At 38.8% G+C, this 20,644-nt stretch overlaps 1 protein-coding gene across 4 annotated transcripts in view; it reads right to left on the reverse strand.

The window, feature by feature from the left end:
* Positions 1–4,203: 4,203 nt before the first annotated feature.
* The window catches only part of sh3pxd2b (SH3 and PX domains 2B), a 265,721-nt gene continuing 249,280 nt past the window's right edge, over positions 4,204–20,644 (reverse strand). For all 4 annotated transcript variants that reach the window (XM_069898788.1, XM_069898789.1, XM_069898787.1 and 1 more), the window contains 4 exons: positions 14,863–15,047; positions 13,870–13,919; positions 10,101–10,226; positions 4,204–9,292 (listed from right to left, as the gene is read on the reverse strand). In XM_069898788.1, coding sequence (XP_069754889.1) covers positions 7,619–9,292; positions 10,101–10,226; positions 13,870–13,919; positions 14,863–15,047 — 2,035 coding nt within the window. In that variant the 3' untranslated portion in view covers positions 4,204–7,618. The remainder of the gene's footprint in view (positions 9,293–10,100; positions 10,227–13,869; positions 13,920–14,862; positions 15,048–20,644) is intronic.

The raw sequence follows: 20,644 nt of genomic DNA on the forward strand, positions 1-20,644 counted from the left end.
TACATGCGTACGCTGCGAACAGTTTTTTTTTTGCACTACCAATAAATGATATAAAGGTGGGTGGAAGTGAGTTTAAACAAGTGGCAAAAATGGGATAAATTGAGCAGAAGATGGAGAAACAAAGTTATCCAAGTCGGTTGTGATTTTTTTTAAAGTTACTGCTTAAAAGAGACAGCAAAAATGCTGCTGAAAAGAAGGTTCATTATGTCCTTGTACATGAAGAACAATATTAGCATGTCGGTCAGGCAAGTAATTAGAAATGGAGTACAAAGCTGCAACTACTTTGGTGAGGCTTGAAGGCTTAAAATAGCTAAAGGTAGATTGGTTCCCAAGGCCTGACCAAATCTATCTTCAGACAACGACAGAAATTGGGAAAGAAATTATGGGGGCCCTGGCAGGAAAATGTGTATCATCGTTAGCCATGGGTATGGTGATAGAAAACAGGAAGTTGGCTAATGCTGTTGCTTTGTTTTAGGCATCAAGGAAAAGCCTGTGGAAGACAGACCACTGAGCCTAACATCTGTGGTGGGCTAATTATTAGTACGGATTCTGAGAGACACAATCCAGAAAGGAATTAAGAAAAGCAACCAGTGATTAGGGATAGTCAGAATAGCTTTGTGTATGGAAAATATTGTCTCACAAATTTGATTGTTTCTTTTTAAAGGAATGACTAAAAAAGATTGAGATGGGCCATAAATGTTGGACACCTGGACTTTAGCAGGGCTTTCAAATTGTTCTGCATGGTAGGCTGATCTACAAGGTCAATTCATATGGGATGCAGGGCGAGCTAGCCAATTGCATGCAATATTGGACTGTAAGTTGGGTGGTGGAGAACATTTTTTTTTCATATTGGAGGCCTATGACAAGTGGTGTGTTATTCATCATCATTTTAATAATTTGGATGAGAATGAAGGTAGCATGGTTTGTATGTTGGCAGATGATGATTAAGAAGGTTGTCCAGAGTACATCTTGGTCTTGATCAATTGGGTAAGTGCACTGAGGAGTGGCAGGGCTTAATTTGAATAAGTGTAAGGTGTTGCATTTTGAGAAATTAAGCCATGGCAAAGCTTGCACAATAAAATGGCAGGCCTTTGAAGGGTGTTGTAAAAACAGTGACCTTGGGGTACCAGTACATTGTTCCCTGAAAGTGGTGACCCAGGCATTTGGTATTTGGCATTGTTGCCCATAATCAGGGCATTGTGTACAGGAGTTGGACATCATGTTACAGCTATTCAAAAGGTCAGTAAAGTCACATTTGTGTACTTTTTCTGGCTGCCCTGTATTTGGAAAGATGACATTAAGCTGGGAAGGATGCATAAAATATTGAAAAGGATGTTACTGAATGAGAGGATTTGCTGGAGAGGCTAGGATTTTTGTCCCCTGGAACATAGGAGACTGAGGGATGACCTTAGTGGAGGTACATAAAATCATGATGGACATAGATAAAGTGAATAGTTGTCATCTTTTCTCCAGGTTAGTGGAATCTAAAAGTAGGATTTTAGGGGAAACATTTAAGAGGGACCTGAGGGACTACTTTTTTTCAGAGGGTGGTGCGTATATGGAACGAGCTGCCAGAGAAAGCTGTATTATTTCAGATTTTTTGTCCAAGGGTGTAAATAACATCACTAACAATGAGATTCTTTTTCCTGTGGGTGAGGCAGAATTATCATTTATTGGTAGTGCAAAAAAAAAACTGTACGCAGCGTACGCATGTAAACCATTTCAGCAAACTGGACAATACAGAAAAGAGGAAAAAAGCAATGAAGTGCAAAAGAGTCTTTAAATGACTCCTTGATTGAGTTTGTTGTTGAGTCTGATGGTGGAGGATAACACTGTTCCTGAACATGGTGGTGCAAGTCTGTGGTGCCCATACCTTTTTCCTGATGGCAGCAGTGAGAACACAGCTGTGCTGGGTGGTGTTGATCCTTGATGATCGCTGCCGCTTTCTGACAGCAGCGTTCCCCATAGATGTTCTTGATGGTAGGAATGTGCCTGTGATGTCCTAGGCTGCGTCGACTGCCTTTTGCAGGGCTTTACGCTCAGGGGCATGGGTGTCCCCATACCAGACCGTGATGCAGCTGGTCAGCACATTTCCCACCACCCATCTGTTAGTGTGGCAGTTAATTGAACATTGTTCCAGCAGCCAGGACCAGGGTTCAAATCCCGGGCTGACTTTAAGAAGTTTGTACATTCTTCCTGTGTCTGCATGAGTTTCCTCTGGCTGCTCCAGTTTCTCCCCACAGTTCAAAACATATCAGTGTTGTGGGTCAATTGGGTGTAATTCTGCAGCACAAGCTCATTGTGTCTGTTACTGTACTGCATGTCTACATTTAACATTACATTTGGCAGAGTTTCTGATGTTGTAACAAAGCCCTGCAAACTCCTGAGGAAGTAGACATTCAAATGATGGTGTGTGGAGAGGGAATGTTTACAGGGGTATGGGCCAAATGCAGGCAACTTGGTCCAAAGCTGCATGAACCATAACTTTCAGTATTGCGGGCACTTGTGGTTTCCATGTATTGTAGGAAGTTCAGAAAATGTTCCCTTGTTAATTGCTTGGATGAATCAATTGTATCATGAAGCATAATTTGTAAGGTTAGTCCTGTTATTCACAAATGTCCCGAATAGGGGGTGATCTGAGTAAAATGTGATTCTGAGGGGACTTGAGGTTAAGGATATAATTATTGTGGGGCATGAGCTATTGTCCATTTAAGACACAGGTGATGGGAATTTCTGCTTTGAAGATTGTGACTCTTTCAAATTCTTTATCCAAAAAAGCGTTAGAGAGTTGTATTCAAAGCTGAGGTAAACAGACTTCTTGACTATCTGGGAATTGAATATATTGTGAATGGAGCAGAAAAAGTGAGCAAGAATCAAATACTCTGCAGCATTGCTGAATAGGTCACCATCTCAACCAGTTGCATAGCTTACTCTATTCGGATGATGAGGTGAGCAGAGGGTGGTGGTGATGAGAAACCTCTTGCATTGACCACCTGGGCAGATCGGCCCTTTGATTAGTCAAGTGCAGTCCGATTGAGATTGGGTGCCTTACGTAGCACTGAAGTAAGCCTATGGTTAATGCCTATTATTGTGTGCATGGCATTCAGAAACAATTCATTTCAAAATGAGGAATGTTTATTGCCTGAGATCTAAAATGAGAAGCATTCTTCCAGCAAGTATAGTGCCCAATCTGAGGAGTTTTCTTTTTAATTTAAATTATGAATAATGTTGAGCAAAAAGGGATCTACATTAAAATTGTGTGTACATAGCATGACTTTTATAGTTTTTCATTAATTGTATTCAATTCTATTTGTCTAATCCTTTCATGACTTTTCTCTTTGAGTCTTGAATTCATTTTGTACTCTATGTTCTCTTTCAGCCTTTGTAATCCATTTTGCTTAAAGGCATCATGATCTTTGGCCTCAATTCTCTCAGCTTTTCCCTTGAAGAATAATATGATCATAAATATTTTTTATTTCTGCAATGAATGTGTAATTTGTAAGAACCATAACTAGATGTTACTGGCCCTGATGCTGGAGGATAGGTGTAGGTTGATTTTGTTTTTACCATCTAGGGCAAACATGAAAAGCTGAATAGGATCCAGCCTTGCATGTTTTTTTTTTTGGCATTTTCTATGCACCATTAACTTATCATGTCAGGCCTGAAGATAATTATATTAAAGATTGTTTCATGGTGACATTTTGAGATTTGAATTCAACGCAAGATCCCAGAGACCATTCCCCAAATTTGTTTGTTAAAACCTATGTTTATTCGCCGTCCCTAAATTGCCATATCTCTTTAGAGCTCTTGATGAGAAAGTTTTAGGATTTGGACTCCATTGGCAATTAAGTAAAGTGATGCATTTTCAAGAGGGGAAGATGTAATGTTTGTGGGAAATCCATAGGTGGTGTTTGCAGTGGTATAGGTTGGTGTTTATGCAAATGATGTCTGTGTCGCCTCGGTAAATACCTGCTGTACACTTTGTAGATGGCCCATACTGGGCCATGATGCACTGGTGGTGAATGTTTCTCCTTTAGGAGAGCTCCAATGAATCCAAATTTCCATTTGTGTCTCTCATTGAAAATTTACATGTATGGTTGAAACATATGCTGGTGTGATTAAATTAAGCAATATTCTACTAACGTTGAAATCTTTTAAATTGAAGTGACATCATGCTTCCCAAAAATATAGTGTACAAGAAACTTTAAAACAAAGCTGTATTTGTTTAATGTTCTATAAAATAAACCTTCATAACAAAAACAGTTGCAATTTGAGAGCCCTTCTCTGAAATACAAATTAAAAAAAAACCGTCCATTTGAAATGTTCAGTAATTGTATCTGAATTACAACCAAACACGATAATGGCATACATTACAAAAAGATCAACATCCCTTTTATATGTAGTCAGTAATTAATAAGGTTTTTTTTCTATGCCTCATCTGTCACTTGCGATGATCACGTCCTTGATTTTTTTTTCCCCACTTGATAATCAGGATCTTTTCAATAAATATTTACATAGGAAGACCATACTTGCACACAGAGTAGTTTAACATTTACATTTTTGTGTCAACAATGAAATTCTTAATTTTGATGAAAGAGTATGTCAATCATGTGGGATTGAGAAGTACACATAGATTAAATTGATCACCTTCAGATGTAATTATCTGGGCCCAACTTCAAAGTTCATGACTACTCTCCATGCAGTAACAATGCTTTCAGTTCTACTTTCCTCCTGCAATTTGCCTTTTGGATCTTCATACTTCCGTGGCTGTTTAATACACCTGTTATTCCTTATGATTCCACCAAAATGTCAACTGTTCTGGTGGGTAACCAAATTCTACAATGGATTTCTACCTGGTCATTCCCCATAAATTGCCATTACTTCCTTTTTTTTCCCTAACTTGGATTAGCCACTTGGTAGGTGACAGATGGCCTTTAAGTTTTATGCAACCAGCTGCTCGAAAATATGTTTTGTGTGTATGTATGCGAAGGACATTTTACTTTCAGTTAAGAAAACTCACTTTGATTTCAAACACTTTCCAAAAAAAAAGCCTCCTTTTTTAGATCTTATTTATGCCACAAGAATTAAAAGTAATTTTATATTAACATTTTTAGTATTTGTTAACTTTTGGTACAGTGAGGAGTGGTTTTGTGTGGTTGCTGAAGTAAACAAGCTGGAGAGCTTGGTGGTGGTGAATGGACCTGAATTTCTTTTCATCGAAAGGATGTGTAATTGAAATTGTGATTGAACAAGGTAGTTTTCAATCATCTCAGGAGATCTCTGTCCTTGCTTGATCTGGCTTGTATGCAAATTGTGATTACTCAGCAGCAGATGAGCCTAGTCTACAAATGTCTGCATTTATTCATGAATGTGCAATGCTGACATTTATTTCAAAAAAGACACTATTAAATTTGATTATCAAAGAGATCTTACTTGAAACATTTTGGGAAGTATGGCCAGTCCATTTGAGCACTGACCCTTATTCATAACTTGTGGTTAAAATGGTAATAAGGTCATCTAAATTTACTGAGATTTGCAACCTCAACAGTACAGGTCCACTATTTCTGCACAGATACAAGTTATCAATGCAACTTGAGGAATACCTCGTGTGTTGGAAGCGGTGGTTTGGGACAAAATTGAGGTCCTATTTGTTTAAAGTTGAACTGCATCAGGAATTGCAAAAGGTTTGATTCCTAATGTTTCAGGAGTAGCACATGACATATTATTCTCATGAGCTAGGATTTTAGCACTTTTATATCTTTATTAATACACAAACAATTGGCACTTAATGCAAGTTTGTAAATATCAAAGTGTAATCTTTTGGACACATCATCTGATGATGGTCAAACTTGAAGTCGTGGAAATTCGAGGACAAGTTTCCATTCCGGTTACATTTGGCTTAACACACTTCACCTTCAGTACCAAAGGCAACTTTAACAAACCAGTGTCGTTGTGAAGTGCATAATATACTAATCACATTCATCTATTTAAACACCCAGAACAAATGTTTTATTTGATGATATTCGGTGCTTCAGAAATGTTCACTGTAAGGCAAGTGCAAAGGTTAGGAATGGCCATTTGACTAATGTAATTTCCAGTACTAGGTGAATGTTAATGATGAAAGAATAAATTTTTCATCACGTTTACTTCCATATTATTTCTTGATGTTGCTTAACACAATCCCTGGCTCAAATGTGAGGTTATTCTACTTCTGCTACTTTGAAATGTCCAATTTTATCAAGTCACGTAAATATACAGTTTTAACAACATATTTCACATTATAGACTCCAACTTGATACCAGTCAAGTCCTCTCAAAGCAAATAATACAGGTTTGATGAACTCTACACTACATTACAACTAATATGTTTAAGGATTATCTTGTAAAGAAAGACCCCATGTTGTTAACATTCATGAGGAATTCGTCAAAAGCATATTCTGTGCAACAAAAATGAAATGTATTTTTGTTTAAGTTGAAATTTGTTCTAACAATGAATTTCAATGTTTGAAACTGTTAAGTAAATTCTGCTGCTTTTATTTAAATTTCAACTTCCCTGATTATTACAGAACCTGGCAAAATAGTCGATGGGATGAAAGTGTAATCCATCCACATAACACCTCCTTGTTGTTTAAATTATTTGAAATGGACCAACAACATCTCTGGCTGTGGTAAGGGTTCACTATGTATAGATTACATAAGTATATATGTATGGTCTTTTGTAGGGAGGCTCACTACAACTAGCACACGTGACATGTTTGTGTGTATATGTGAATGTTAAATCTTTTACGTGCATTATATCAATGACTAAACTGTTCCTCTTAAACATGTTTGTAACTCCTATGGCCTTCTGCCGTAATATTATCAACAAAGGTGTTTTAAAATGCAATCTACTTTTGAACAAAACTATAATATAATTAGAATACAAAAAGTGATGCAGATTAATGTTATTAAGAAGGAACAACAATGTTTCGGCTGAATTTGTTGATACAAGATTACAAGAAACCTGCAATTAGTACCCTTTTTTTAGATAAAATAAAATTCCACTTATTCTGAGCATTGTTGGATAAATAATAAATCAGCTCGTTCAGTTCCTTGTTGGTCAGAAAGCACAACTTTAGATTGTGTGAGGCTTGTAGACTGAACACCATTTTTCTCTTTGTTCTTTGTGCAGATGATACGATTAATTCCCAACAATTATTTATGTGGCCCAGTAACTTGCTAGGTCATTCTGAATGTGGGATATTTTCAACCTGACTAATTCGAGATGATCACTATTTTACTTCCAGGATGTTAGTGATCCAGTTAAGCTTCTAAGAAAGACTTTGGCTGATTACCAGGGTAGAATCTCAAATCCAAACTGCCACCGTGATACCAGCAGGAAATTAGTTGATGGGCGAGGCCAGCACGATGCTTCGACTTTTGAATAAAGACAGAGTAACTGTAATTATTACTGAAATGTTCTACTTTGTGGCCAAAACATCATGTTGTTCCAACTTGCGTTGGAGGGGGTGGGGGAGATAAGGAATGTATTAAGTTGCTTTTGGAAAGCTTAAAACTATAAATTATTGATCTAATTAAATATTACACATGAAAAAGCATCTTGCAAACAGTACTAACGATTATTTTTTGACTAAATAATTGGAAGGGGCCCAGCCCTCCCATGTTGGCTCACTATCCAGCATTTTACAGTACCACCATCCATTGATGTTTTTCTCAAATACTTCAAAAACAGTTCCCTCTTTAAATCCAGCAGTTTCGCTATCTCCTGCAAAGTCTGCAAGAGCTACAAATAGGCATTGACTTGAGGATTCCTCATCATTGGACTCTGATGCAACATTAATCTTTTTTTCTGCCCATCTCTGTGTAATGTTTGGAGAATTGATCGGTTCCTTTCTCTGTTCGTGAACTTTGGAGGCAACCGTTCCTTTTGCGAGGAGGAAGTCCCTTGAAACTCCTTTAGGTTTCATGTCATCTTTGTTGTAATCATGGGACGAACCTGATTTAAATCTTGGTGGAGGTAAGGCAGGCTTATTTTGTCCCCACACAGAATCTCTCTGGGATTTCACATCTGCAGCTTCTGAAGATGTTTTCTTTGGCAGTGGAGGCCTTCTAGGTGGCACGATTGGACGAGATGGACTTTCTCTGCTTGCCAATGGTGGGCCTTTCAGTTGAGCTTCGTCCATTTTCTTCTCAATTGGTTTCAAACACTTGGGAGCACACACTTTCTGATCAGCAATACTTGAATCATCCATATGATTTACTTCGTTTTCTACACCATTGTGTTCTCTATAGAGAACTTTCATGTCACTTATTTTAGAGGTCATTCCTAAATCTTGCTTCACTTGAGGTCTATTTTCTGTGTTTCTGTAAGAGTTGTTACGCATATCCACTGAGGATTGATTACTTGAGTAATTTTGATTGCCAGTCATGTGCTGGGAAGAGTCCTGCTCCCCCATTTTTTCTGGCAGTCTTGCTTTTCTCAACTTGCTTCTCAGGTTAGAGATATCAACTTCAGATTCTGAGGAACCCTCTCCTTTTGTGATGGGAAGTGGCTTGGGCCTCAGTAGAGGTTTTGGCTTTACAGGTAGATTTGGAGGTGGTTCCACCAACTTATCTTCTATATCAGGCTTTGTCTTTGTTTGCCTTCCTACAGGTTTTAGATTAGGTCTGGCAATTTCACTTGCTAATACCTTAGGCCCTGTCTCAAGTCCTTTTGGTTGTGCCATTTTACTTGCTTCAGCACTTGGCTTCTTGTCTCCTTTAGATGTCATTTTTGGTGGCAACATGGGTAAAATGACCCCTGGTGCAGGGAGCTTGGATGACATCTCTTTTGATTGTTTATCTGGTACTTCAAAGTCAACCTTGCTATTAATCAGTTCTTTTTTTGGAAGGATGGGCTTCTCTTTGTTAAACTTGGAAGTATCATTGTTCATTATATTTGAAGAACATGACTTGGGTTGACATTCTGTATTTGATGGAGAGTTGAATTTGTTGTTGGATAATGGACTCTTACTTGCATCCCTTACTCTCCGATCCTTGAAGATGTCGATATCATTTGATTGTGGCTCTTTTGGTAAAGGTTTGTTTATAAAGGCATTGTCTCCGTTAGTGCTACTTCCTGTGGCTGTATCTGGAAGTTTAAGCTTTGCTAATTCTTGTGCTAAAGGTAGCAGAAAAGTTGCCCTCGAAGCATTACTTGACTTCTTGTACTTGTCAATGAAAGAAGCTGGAGCCCAGCCTTCTTCATCATCTATCTGAATATACCACCAACCACTTAAATTCTTTTCTATTACCTACAAGCAAACAAAAGACAAGTTTGTGTATCCTAGCAGTATAATGAAACAAATAAACATTTAGAGCAAAGTTTAAAAAGGGCTTTGTCTTTAAAATAACATTGCAGAGTTAATATTCCCAGGAAATGATCTTGGAAGGAAACCTGATTGCTCTGTAATATGTTATCTTTTATATCCTTTGTCTACAATGAAGAGCAAAATTGCAACTTTTCATATGAGCAAATGTAGAAACCCCCTGTATTTCAGACACAAAGGTAGGCACAAAGCGGAGGAAATCGGGTACAGATCTATCTGTGTTGCTTAAACTGAAATTTCATTTCTCCATTAGTTACCAAACAATGCACTAACAGCACCTAATAGCCTGAATATGCATGAGATTGTCTGATCTTGGAAGCTAAGTAGGCTCAGGACTGGTCAGTACTTGGAGAGGAGTCTGCCTCAGAACACCAGGGTTTCTGTGAGGGGCAGAAAGTGGTGACTCTGTCTGTAGCATGCATGAAATTCTTTACCATAAGGCATTCTAAATGTTGTATTACGTGACAATATTGGAACCTTTACCTTTTATGTTTCAGTGGCAACATTTAAATTGCTGCTGGTGTGTGGAACTGTTTCATTCTCATTAACCCAGATCTAATGATAAGTAGGCCTAACACAATGCAGGATTATCCTTTATTGGTTTTACTGGGTTTGAACTTTGGGTCAAGAAGTTGAAAAGTGGCTAGGAATCACTAGAGCAGTCTTTTAAAAAAGACCATATTATATTGACAGACATATTTCTAATATTTATGCAACATTTTCATCTGCTTACCTCAACTTTTTGTCCTGCTTGAAAGCTGATTCCATCTGGAATTGTTGTCTGGAAAGCAGCTATTGTATAAAACTCTTCTTCCACTTCTGGAGGGGTTGGTGGTTTGGGAAGATTCAATCCACGTGGCTATTCATAAAGTTGGAAAGATGTGTAATTTACTTAGTCCAGATGCATTGTAACTGATTCATATTCTGTTTTGTGAATTAATTATTTTTCACAAGGCTAGTATACTTAACAATTATTTTTTTTAAAAATCTTAAGTCTTTAGCCAAACTTTGTATGCATTTTCTCAGAGGAGAGAAGAAAATTACACATGTTTTTTTCAAGTCGAAGTGCTAGATACATGCTGTCCCACTCCTGGCCACACTGCTGTTTACAGGCTAAATACATGGTACCCATTTGATAGCCATTCAGTGTAGTGGTAAAAATGGCCAGGAGGTACACTGAAAATTTAAAGGGCCTAATTTGAAATTTTGCCTGTCAAGGACAGCTCCCACTTAGGATTCCTGAGAACACTCTAAAACACTTTTTAAATAAGTCTTTGGTCACCCAAAGCAAAAAGGAGGATATTTTGAATCTCAAGTAAAGACAAGTTAAGAATCCTCATAATACCACAACAATATTATACCTGTAAAAACACCCACCTATACATATAAACAAGCTCTCATCAAATTAAAGTAAAAATTTAAAAAAAATTCAAAGTATATCCACATCTCTGTGTCAATGAATGGCAGAACTAGTTTCTTTCCCCCCACCCCCCCCCCCCCCCCCCAACCACCTCTCTACTTTTTTTCTCAGTCTTGTGTGCCTTCAGTACTGGAGGTGGGGGTATGGGTTACCAAATCAACTTTTTTTTTGTGCACTGACTTTTTTCTGTTTTTTTAAAAAAAAAGGAACCCGTCCTTTACCCAGGGACCACCTCTACGTCACATGTAAGATGATCTACTCAGATGTGAATGAATTGTGTTACCCATGCCCTTCAGCAGGAATTCTGAAACATGAGTATTTAAAATTATGAAGACCTTGAAATGAAAGAGGGGTAGACACTTAAAAGAGGAGAGGGGTGGAATCTGCAATTTGAAATAGTCACTACAAACTTGAAAGGGAAATGACTCTCATCCTCCTTACATTCTGATTAAATTATACAAAAAGAAAGAAAGTTAAAGGGCCAAAACTCTCTTGCTTCAGTACTCAACAGCCATAACAGACTGACTCTTTACTCAAATGAACCAATGATTGAAAAATAGCACGACTACAAGAGCAGGCCAGTCTCAGTATCCTTTGATGAATAACTCTTTTCACTTCATGACTATGACCGAATACCACCTGATGAGTGCAGCTCCGATTACATTCAGTTCGAGGGTACCCAAGACTGGACAGGCCATATACAGAGCCTACTATGGCTTCAGCAATAATTTGTGAAAGCTACTCCAGCACCATATTAACCAGAAAAGTATTTGCCTTGCACATCTCCTTTAAATTCCCACTTCCCACCCCTCCCCCCCCCCCCAACCTCGAGTGTGTGACATATTTACCATGGGTTAAAGATTCTGACCATCGACCCCATCAATGCCTCTCATAATTTTATAAACTTGTCAGGTTACCCCTAATCCTCTGACCATCCAGGAAAGAACAAGTTTGTCCAATTTCTGCTTCTATAGCTCATCTCCTCTAGTCTAAGAAACATCATAGTAAATCACTTCTCGGTTATTATTCACAAGATGTACACCCTGCTAACAATGCCACATTTATTGACACTGACTATTTTAATTGCTCTTGAATGTGGTGAGCCATTGTTCTTGAAATATTCAGTATCTGTTAGGCTGGGAGTTCAAGGATTTTTTTTGTGATAGAAAAAAAAATCACAATGTTGAAATGTGTGTGATGTTCCCCAAGGTTTGTCCTCCTTGGTAATAGGTGTGATAGAAAAAAAATCACAATGTTGAATTTAATGTTGAAATGTGTGTGATGTTCCCCAAGGTTTGTCCTCCTTGGTAATAGGTGTGAGTTTAGGTAGTACTGATAAAGAAGCCCAGAGTACATAGAGTGCACTGGAATTGGGAGAGGAACATTCTAATTTCTTTGTGTTGAAACTTCTAATCAAGTAGAAAATGTCTTCTTGGTTCTGAGATCCCTTGTAGAGCAAGAAAATGTTACTATTACCCTGCTCCCACTGTTAACCAAAAGCTTAGCTGGTGAATTTGCATAACATTAGGCTCTTTTAATAGAGTGAAAAATGCTCTGTGAGCGTACGCATCATAAATATACTGCCTCTGCTAGGGGCAAGATGATGATGTCGCATTGACGCTGTAAGCCCGTTACCCAGGAGCCACCACTGGAGCTCCCACAGATTTTGGTTTTGGGATTGGGGCTCCCTCCTGCCACCTGGAAATGTCCTCCTCTCATTCCTGCCGCCCCTCGCTCCTTCACCAAGGCTGTCGAGACTGAAGAGGGCAGCATGTGGAGCCCCAGTGTGGGCAAGGGAGTCAGAGCCCGCCAAGCTGCTGGGCCCAAAGGGACCCAGGTGCTGAGCTCTACAATCCGGGAGGAAGGAGGACAGATGCTGAAGAGTGGAGACAGAGCAAAGAGCTGGAAGAATGATCAATGGCTATCTTTGTTATCCATAATCCCCCACACAGCTGGAACCACTCTATGTAATGAAGACGGGCGGTGCTACGGCACCACTCGCCTTGCCTCCATATCCTCCAGTGGACACTATGAGGCACCACTCTTCACAAAAGTGGCACAGGAGCAGCTTTTTAGGGCTACCTGCCTCGACGGAGGCCTGGCATAGAATTTGCCAGAATAAAGGCATGAAAGGGAATATGCTCTTGAACTCAGAGCCACCCCAGATCCTTGTTTCTCTCTGTTTCCTGTTGTCTTGCAAAACCTTAGTCTAAAATAAGTTTTGATATTTGCATTAGATTAACAAAGCAATTCATTTTAGTCACCAGTGGCCAGCAATGGGGTCTGCAAGAGACTAGAATTGAAACAATTCAAAGATCTAGGGGTTATAGGACTGTATCATGTTACAGGCCAGGATCAAACTCACTGCAGGATTAGAATCCAAAGGAATTTACAATTCGGTCACTTGTGTTTTTTACACAGCCGCTGCGTTCCAGGAAATTACTCGCAATTTTCCAGAACATAGTCTGTGTAAATTGATCAAAACGGGAATAAGGACTCTTTCCTGTTCCAATATTTTACCCCCTCAATCCCTAGTAAATTTCCCAGAATCCCTGCGGGCATTCCATGAACAATAGGCTAATAAATAGCAAATCCTGCCTCTAACTACTGAACTTCCGGTAGGCAACGGAGATTTTGAGTTTTGATCATTCGTGTGTGAACCAATGCCGAGACCTCCCACATTCTTCAGACCAGTCAAATCACACACATTCTGTCTTTTTAAAAAAAAACCATAAGTGATATCTCTGTAATGATTAAATGGTCAGGCACATGTTAACTTCTTTCATCCAGAGAAGAGATACCTAACTCAAAAGTGGGCAGGAGAAGGTGGTGCTCATCTCAAGGTTAGCAAAACCACCACACTTCAATTTTACCTGCTGACTTTGATCTCTTCTGAACAACTGTGACTCAGATGTCACATTTGCTTAAATGTTGCCTTCGTCATCTGAAGTCATCCTCACCTCTTTACCAAATTCAGCACTCATCCTTCCTGTCTTGTTTTTGTGTTGAAGTGTTTGAGGATATTTTGTGCTCAAAATTTGACACAAATAGTTGCTGTTCTTGCAAACCTTCTGATACTCACCACAGTAAGGTCTCTGCGTGGCGGTGGCCTCTGTCTCACATTTGTTAACTCTGTATTGTTCAAGATAAATATCATAAACTTTTTTGTGTAGAGGCACAAAATCATATTTTCACATTCAATATAAATGATTGGTTGACAGGCACACACATTGTCTAAATATGAAATATTTATCTTGTCTTCTGGCAAAGAGTTAAATAGATGACGGGCTCAATCTGAAACTAAAAGAGAATCAGCATCTGGGAACTCAAGAGTCTTAAAAGGAAGCAGGCACACAAATTGCCAAAGTTTTCTTTTTGATGTGGAACCATAAAACATTACAGCACAGAGACACGCCCTTCGGCCCTAGTCTGCGTCAAACTATTATTTTGCCTCATCCCAGCCAATAACCTGGACCATCCCCCTCCCATCCAGGTACCTGTTCAATTTTTTTTTTCTTCGATGTCATAATTAAGCCCGCATTCATGTTCCCTGGAGTTTGTGACAGGCCCATTTCTTGTGACTCTGAGAACACTTAAGTTAGCCATTAAAAGACCAATTTCAGGATCTTTTTAAATCCTGTATCAGGTTCTTTTTTTCAACTACACCCACCATGAAGATAAAATAAAGGAAATACAAATACAGTCAAAGACTTGATCTTCACTGTTGGTCAATCCCCAGTTTCTCCCATCTTAAAAATGCTGATGTTCCCTGGGAACTTTGGAACAAATTTCAAGCCATGCTTGCAAACGCAGCAACCATCATGGTCAGCCAAGCCCTTGATCTCAAGGTCAACTAATTATAAAAGTTCCTAGTAAGCAAGGCTCAAGCCCTACTTAACTATTTCAGTGTGCACACTTTTCAGTCACAATGGCTATGTCTTTTCTTGATATTCGCATTCTTTAAAAACAATTTATCTTGAAGCTTGAACTCCTGGGGTTTGAGCAAGGAACTACAATCTGTTTCTCACTACTCTTAAATATGTTAAGTTTCCACATGGCCTAAGTGCATACTTACTGCCTTTTGATTCAATGCACGTTGCCCCTCGGAACTCAAATTTTTCTTCTTTCTGGTCAAATAATGATGCTTTTTCTCTGATCTCCTTTGTGGAGCTTGGCTGTTTGCCAATTCCATGGCCCAATAGATCATTTGAAGCCTTTTTCAGGTATGAAGCAGGAGCCCAGCCTTCTCGATCCTGATACCTAGTGAAGAAAAATAGATGTTTTGTTATAATGAGATTTGTTGGTCACTGTAACATAGCTGCATAAGAACAGCTAAGCTAGCTGCTCTTAATCTGGACAATGGTATATTTAATTAAAGATATAATAGCTCAATTTTGAGGGGTGTTATATCAAGTATTTTCTAAAGAAAGAATAAAATCATTGTCTTGTCTACTTTCATACTTATAAGGAAAACCACTTCGATAACAGCCAGACCACAAAACTTTTGCTGGGATCATGAGATTCTTCAATTTCAGCTATCCACCATCTGGGGCTGAAACTAAATCTATGGACTCTATGAATTTTTTCTCTAAATTTAAAGTTGTGATTGTAACTGTTGTATCAGCCATGTGAGAGAGATCATTTTAATTCCACAACAGATGGAGGGAAAGGCCATGCACTTTTAACCTTCCTCCTATGGTTTTGGGCATGCAATAGGTGATGGCAGAGGATCACTTTAAATATTCAAATTTACAAAAGCAGCTTTTCCTGTTCTAACAGTGATGGGGTTTAAATTTCCAAGGAAGGGAGATGCTCTGTAATTCCATGCTATTGTGGTCCTGTTTCAGGTTCTGTCCTTGGTGCCTTCCTGTATGGTTTTCTGCAGATTTGTGGAAAAATTGCAATGACTTTATCACAAATTTTAAAGTTGGTTTTGATATTAAAGCATTTCTTGGTTCTCCTGGAAATCTCTTGTTGTGATGGAGCGCTGAGTTGAGTGCATGTTCGGATGTTTTGCTAATGAGTTTGAAAGATTTGGTGTTGATGCTATACCTCTGGGCCTTGAGGTGCTTGCCAGTTGTTCATGTCTTAGTCTAAAGAAGAATGGGAATTGCAAAAGTTCAGTAGCTTGGTGTCAGTTTTGAGGCTTTGGTTTTCAAACACTGTAATCTCTAAGAAGCACAGAGAAACACATGATATTCCTCCCAGATATCCTTAAAACCTATGGCATGAACATTGATTTTACTAATTTTAGGTAATCTCACCTCTATCTGGTTCTGCTGCTTTCTTCTCTTTACTTATTCCACTCTTATTTTTCTCTGCAACTCCTTTCTCCACACTCCTCTGGTCTCCCACTTTCTGTCCAATACCATATCACCTCTTGGACCCTCCTTAGCTGCTTCCCCCTGTCCTACCTTGGTTTCGATAAAGGGTTCGGACCTGAAACAGATGACTGACCATTTCTACCCATGCATGCTGCCTGACTCACTCTCATTGTTGCACACAGTTTTCAGTAACTGATTTGTAATGCATTAATTTAAGAATATCAAATAGGAGCTACTTTCCAACTCTTTCAAAAGAACTAAAATGATATTTTTTTAAATATTTGTTAATTCCTCCATGATTACATCAAAAGGATATTACATAATGTGACTAGGCCATCAATGAGTTATTCATATCCTGTGGGGGAAAAAAAAGTAATGAGACACTCAAGACTAAGAAGGAAATTATCAGTATCCGGCATTTCTAACCTCAAATCTATAACATTCATAAATCTTCAGATGAGCTGCTCACATTCTATCACCAAGTATCGGCCAAATATAATCATGGAACAATTACTTTTTTTTGTTTTATTTGTACTACCACCACTGAATTAAGTCCTAAATTCATACAAAACTCAGTTAAAGGTGGAATCAATTTCAGCTTGGATATCTATTAAGGTTATCAATATAGTATAAATGGTGAATGAGAAGACTCTTTCCCAGCTAGGTCTCCCCTTTATAATTGGAATGTTGCTTTGAAATTAAATACTGTATCAACATTGTTAGAGATGGGGATCCATAGTTAGTAGGTGTCCAATTCTCCACCATAATAGCAACAAGCTCCAAGCTTCAGAATCACAATTTTTGCAAATTTCTCTCTCCCTCAATCTTTTCACTTCCAAATCCATGGCCAAAGTAGAAACAAATTTGTGTAATTTCTTTCTGTAGGTTTGACCAATTCCTGGCACAACCATGTTTATGCATTGCAAATTTTTGATTTTTATATCTCTCATTGTAAGTACAAAATTTAATGCTCAAATCTGGTCCAAGTGAAAATCTCTTTAATCAATTAAACAAAGGATGATGAAGAAACCCTAACAAACTTAAAATGAGGTATTAGACATCAAAGAAAAAATAATAAACAAGGAAAAGGATTAATATAAAGTACTTAAAATCCTCTGGGAACAACTTGAAGGTGCATGACTTCACAATTTCACTATTCTTTTCCTGGTTCAATGGCATTTGAGGACTAAATCACATTGTTTACAATGCTTTAGAGTTACAAATTATTCAGACCTAAATAACTAAAGGATAAATTTGTATTAAATCATTCAATTTCTAAAGCATATGGAGAGAGGTGGCAGGAGGGTGCAATTGGACTCCAAGATTGGTGCATCCACACAATTGGAAAAAGCAACTTGAGCAATTTGTCCAAGAAATTATGCTCACCACATTCCTGGTGTCTGTGTCAGATTGCCCTTTATTGTTAAGTGTTTAAGCTACGAGCTGTAAACTTCTCTTTTTGATTCCAACTTAATTTTGAGTCAAAATACTGCATTTTGCAACAGAGTGAAACTGTGGCTTCACTTCTAAAGGAGTAACTGGATATTTTTTAAGGGGGGAAAGACAATGAATGAATGACCTTATAATTCAACATTGAATTGGCGGCTCCAGCCATGGCTAGAGATGGCGCTGTTGCACCTCTATTTCTCTGTGACAAAATAATTTTAAAGTGCCAAATCCAGACAACTGGCTTCTGTGGACTAGAACAGTGTTGTTAAATAAACAGTGTGCATTAGATTGTATTTCCGTATTACTTAAACCTACTCTAATTTTACACATCTTAAAACATTTACAACAAAAGTAAACACTGGTAGCAAAGCAGTGGATATGGATGAGGAGAATGAGCAGCGTACAGGAGAAGATGCCAGCTTCCAAGGATGGTGCGACAGAGGCTGAGCTTCACTTTTCCCAAGCTAGAGTTCTTGGTGAACTTGTGACATAAACTGGCACTTTCCTTTCCCCACCACTTTGTGTTCAGCATTACAGCTGAGGTCCTTGCATTCAGTGCCCTCCTTCAGTCGTACCTCATGAGGTGATAACTTCAAAATTTATTGGCATGGCAAACCTTACGCCTGTCTGCATTTTTTTTTTTGCTAACTAACTTGGTGCACCAATGAAAGGATTCTCCCATAGCCATCAATGTTCATCTATTTTATTCTGTTACTGGAAATTGACAGTGATTTAGATTAACAATAACGGTACTTTTATAAACAATTTAGGTGTCATCCATCCAGTTGCATTCTTGCCAAAATGTTCTTCATCAAAACCACGTTACAACATCAGTCAGTTATATAAACAATTCCTTGCTGGTTAACTGCATTGGGGAAATATTGTCAAATTATTAATAATCCTTATGAAATGCAATGTATAGGAGGTGGAAAATTTCTAATGATTTATCAAGAACCTTTGGAAGACATTGTGGAAAACTTAATGTTCTGGGCAATTATGATGAGCAACTTCGATGACCACAGCATTTTGGCCAGTGGGTGCTTAGTCCATGGCACAAACAAAACACCATGCCTCTGGTTTAATGGTTCAGCAATCCTCCTGCTCTGCTCAAGTACAAAATGCGCCAATAATAAGAAAAGCTGAATTGCCAGTCATAAAATCATAATCACTCCCCATTCACTGTAGTCATATCCAGAATTCAAGCAATGGACAACCCCAAGTAATCGGTAAAGAAATACGTAAATAAATACAAAAAAATGCAAATAAAAGTTTAAAATTGTAAATGTTCTCCAACTCTTTGGTGAAGATGAGAGCAAACATTCAGTCAGTGGAGTGCTCCACCCACAGCAGCTGTTTGAATAAAGATGTGGGAGTTGGCAGGTTTGTAAAATATGTCATTGAAAAGCTTGTCCCCCAAGAAAGGGGAGAGTGTTGCTGGAGAATGACCAAGTGAATTCGAGGTGGGCAGCAAAGTGAAGGAAGTTGATGAGCTCATCACAGGTGCACAGTTTCTGCAGACTTTTGTATTTTACTTTTCACCAGTGATTCTCAACCTTCCCTTCATGCTCACATACCACTTTAAGTAATCCCTATGCCATTAGTGCTGTGATTAGTACGGGAGGACCATCGCCTTCCCAAGATCGTGTTCTATGGCGAGCTCTTCACTGGCCACCAAGACAGAGGTGCACCAAAGAAGAGGTACAAGGACTGCTTAAAAAAATCTCTTGGTGCCTGCCACAGTGACCACCGCCAGTGGGCTGATATCACCTCCAACCGTGCATCTTGGCACCTCACAGTTTGGCGGGCAGCAACCTCCTTTGAAGAAGACCGCAGAGCCCACCTTACTGACAAAGGAGGAAAAACCCAACCCCAACCAACCAATTTTCCCTTGCAACTGCAGCACCCGTGCCTGCCTGTCCCGCATCGGACTTGTCAGTCACCAACGAGCCTGCAGCAGACGTGGACATACCCCTCCATAAATCTTTGTCCGCGAAGCCAAGCCAAAGAAGAAGAGTACGGGATTGCTTAAGGTGGTATGTGAGTGGGAAGGGAAGGTTGAGAATCATTGTTCTAGACCCAGTTGTTATTGAAATATTTTGCTTGAGGAAAATGGTTATTGGCCCATTTCCCTTTGGCGTTATGAAACCGTGCACATAACGAGTCAGTCAGTTACGATTAAAACAGTGGTTCTCAAACTATTTCTTTCCACCCACATCCCACCTTTTAAGCAATCCCTTACTAATCACAGAGCACCTACGGCATAGGGAGTACTTAAAAGTGGTATGTGAGTCGAAAGAAAAAGGTTGAGAACCACCGCTTTACGCAATTAAAGACTACAATACCTTTTTTTTTCAAGTTACTTTACATTTTGCAAGGTCTTTTGTTTTTTAAACTTATTTTTTCTTAATGGAGGTGTATGATCTAGGCATTGCAAGAGTCTGTCTCAGTCGACCGAAAAATTTGCATATCCAGCATCTCCAATCCCCGGATACTGGGGGTTTTACTGTATTCTCAGCTATGAGGTCATCATGGGGGGAAGGGGGTCAGGTGTATGTCAAAAGGAAGATTATAATCTTGACGATCTGGATTTCTTACAGCTGACCACACACCCACCATGTATTTTAATATGAAGCTGTCTGCGGAAAATTATATCAGCGGTAATTGAAGGATCTTGAGCTCTCAGCTGTTAACATCTGTTCATATTAATTCCAATGACTCATTATTCATATGCTGGTTATTTGCTCAGTGTACTATAATAAGCCGCCTTCTGGAAAAGAAGCCGGAAAAAGGAAGTGGTACCATTAGATTAAACCACTTCAAGCAGTAGAATTTTACCTACAATGGCACATTTTGACAGCCTAATTTTGAACTATACAAATAAATTAACTGTTTAAATGCAGGATATGCAGTTAATAAAGAGAGTGAATTTAATTCAAGCCCTACCAAGGGATCTTGGTGACAACAGACAGATGCTAAAACATCATGGTTCTGATCTGATTAAAGTTGGAGCGAAAACATTAAGCCAAGCTGTGGACTGCCTGAAATTTGGCAGACCTGATAGGGAGACAGCAGTGCAGAGTTCAA

Source organism: Narcine bancroftii, chromosome 9 (genome assembly GCF_036971445.1).
Source record: "Narcine bancroftii isolate sNarBan1 chromosome 9, sNarBan1.hap1, whole genome shotgun sequence".
Taxonomy (NCBI): domain Eukaryota; kingdom Metazoa; phylum Chordata; class Chondrichthyes; order Torpediniformes; family Narcinidae; genus Narcine; species Narcine bancroftii.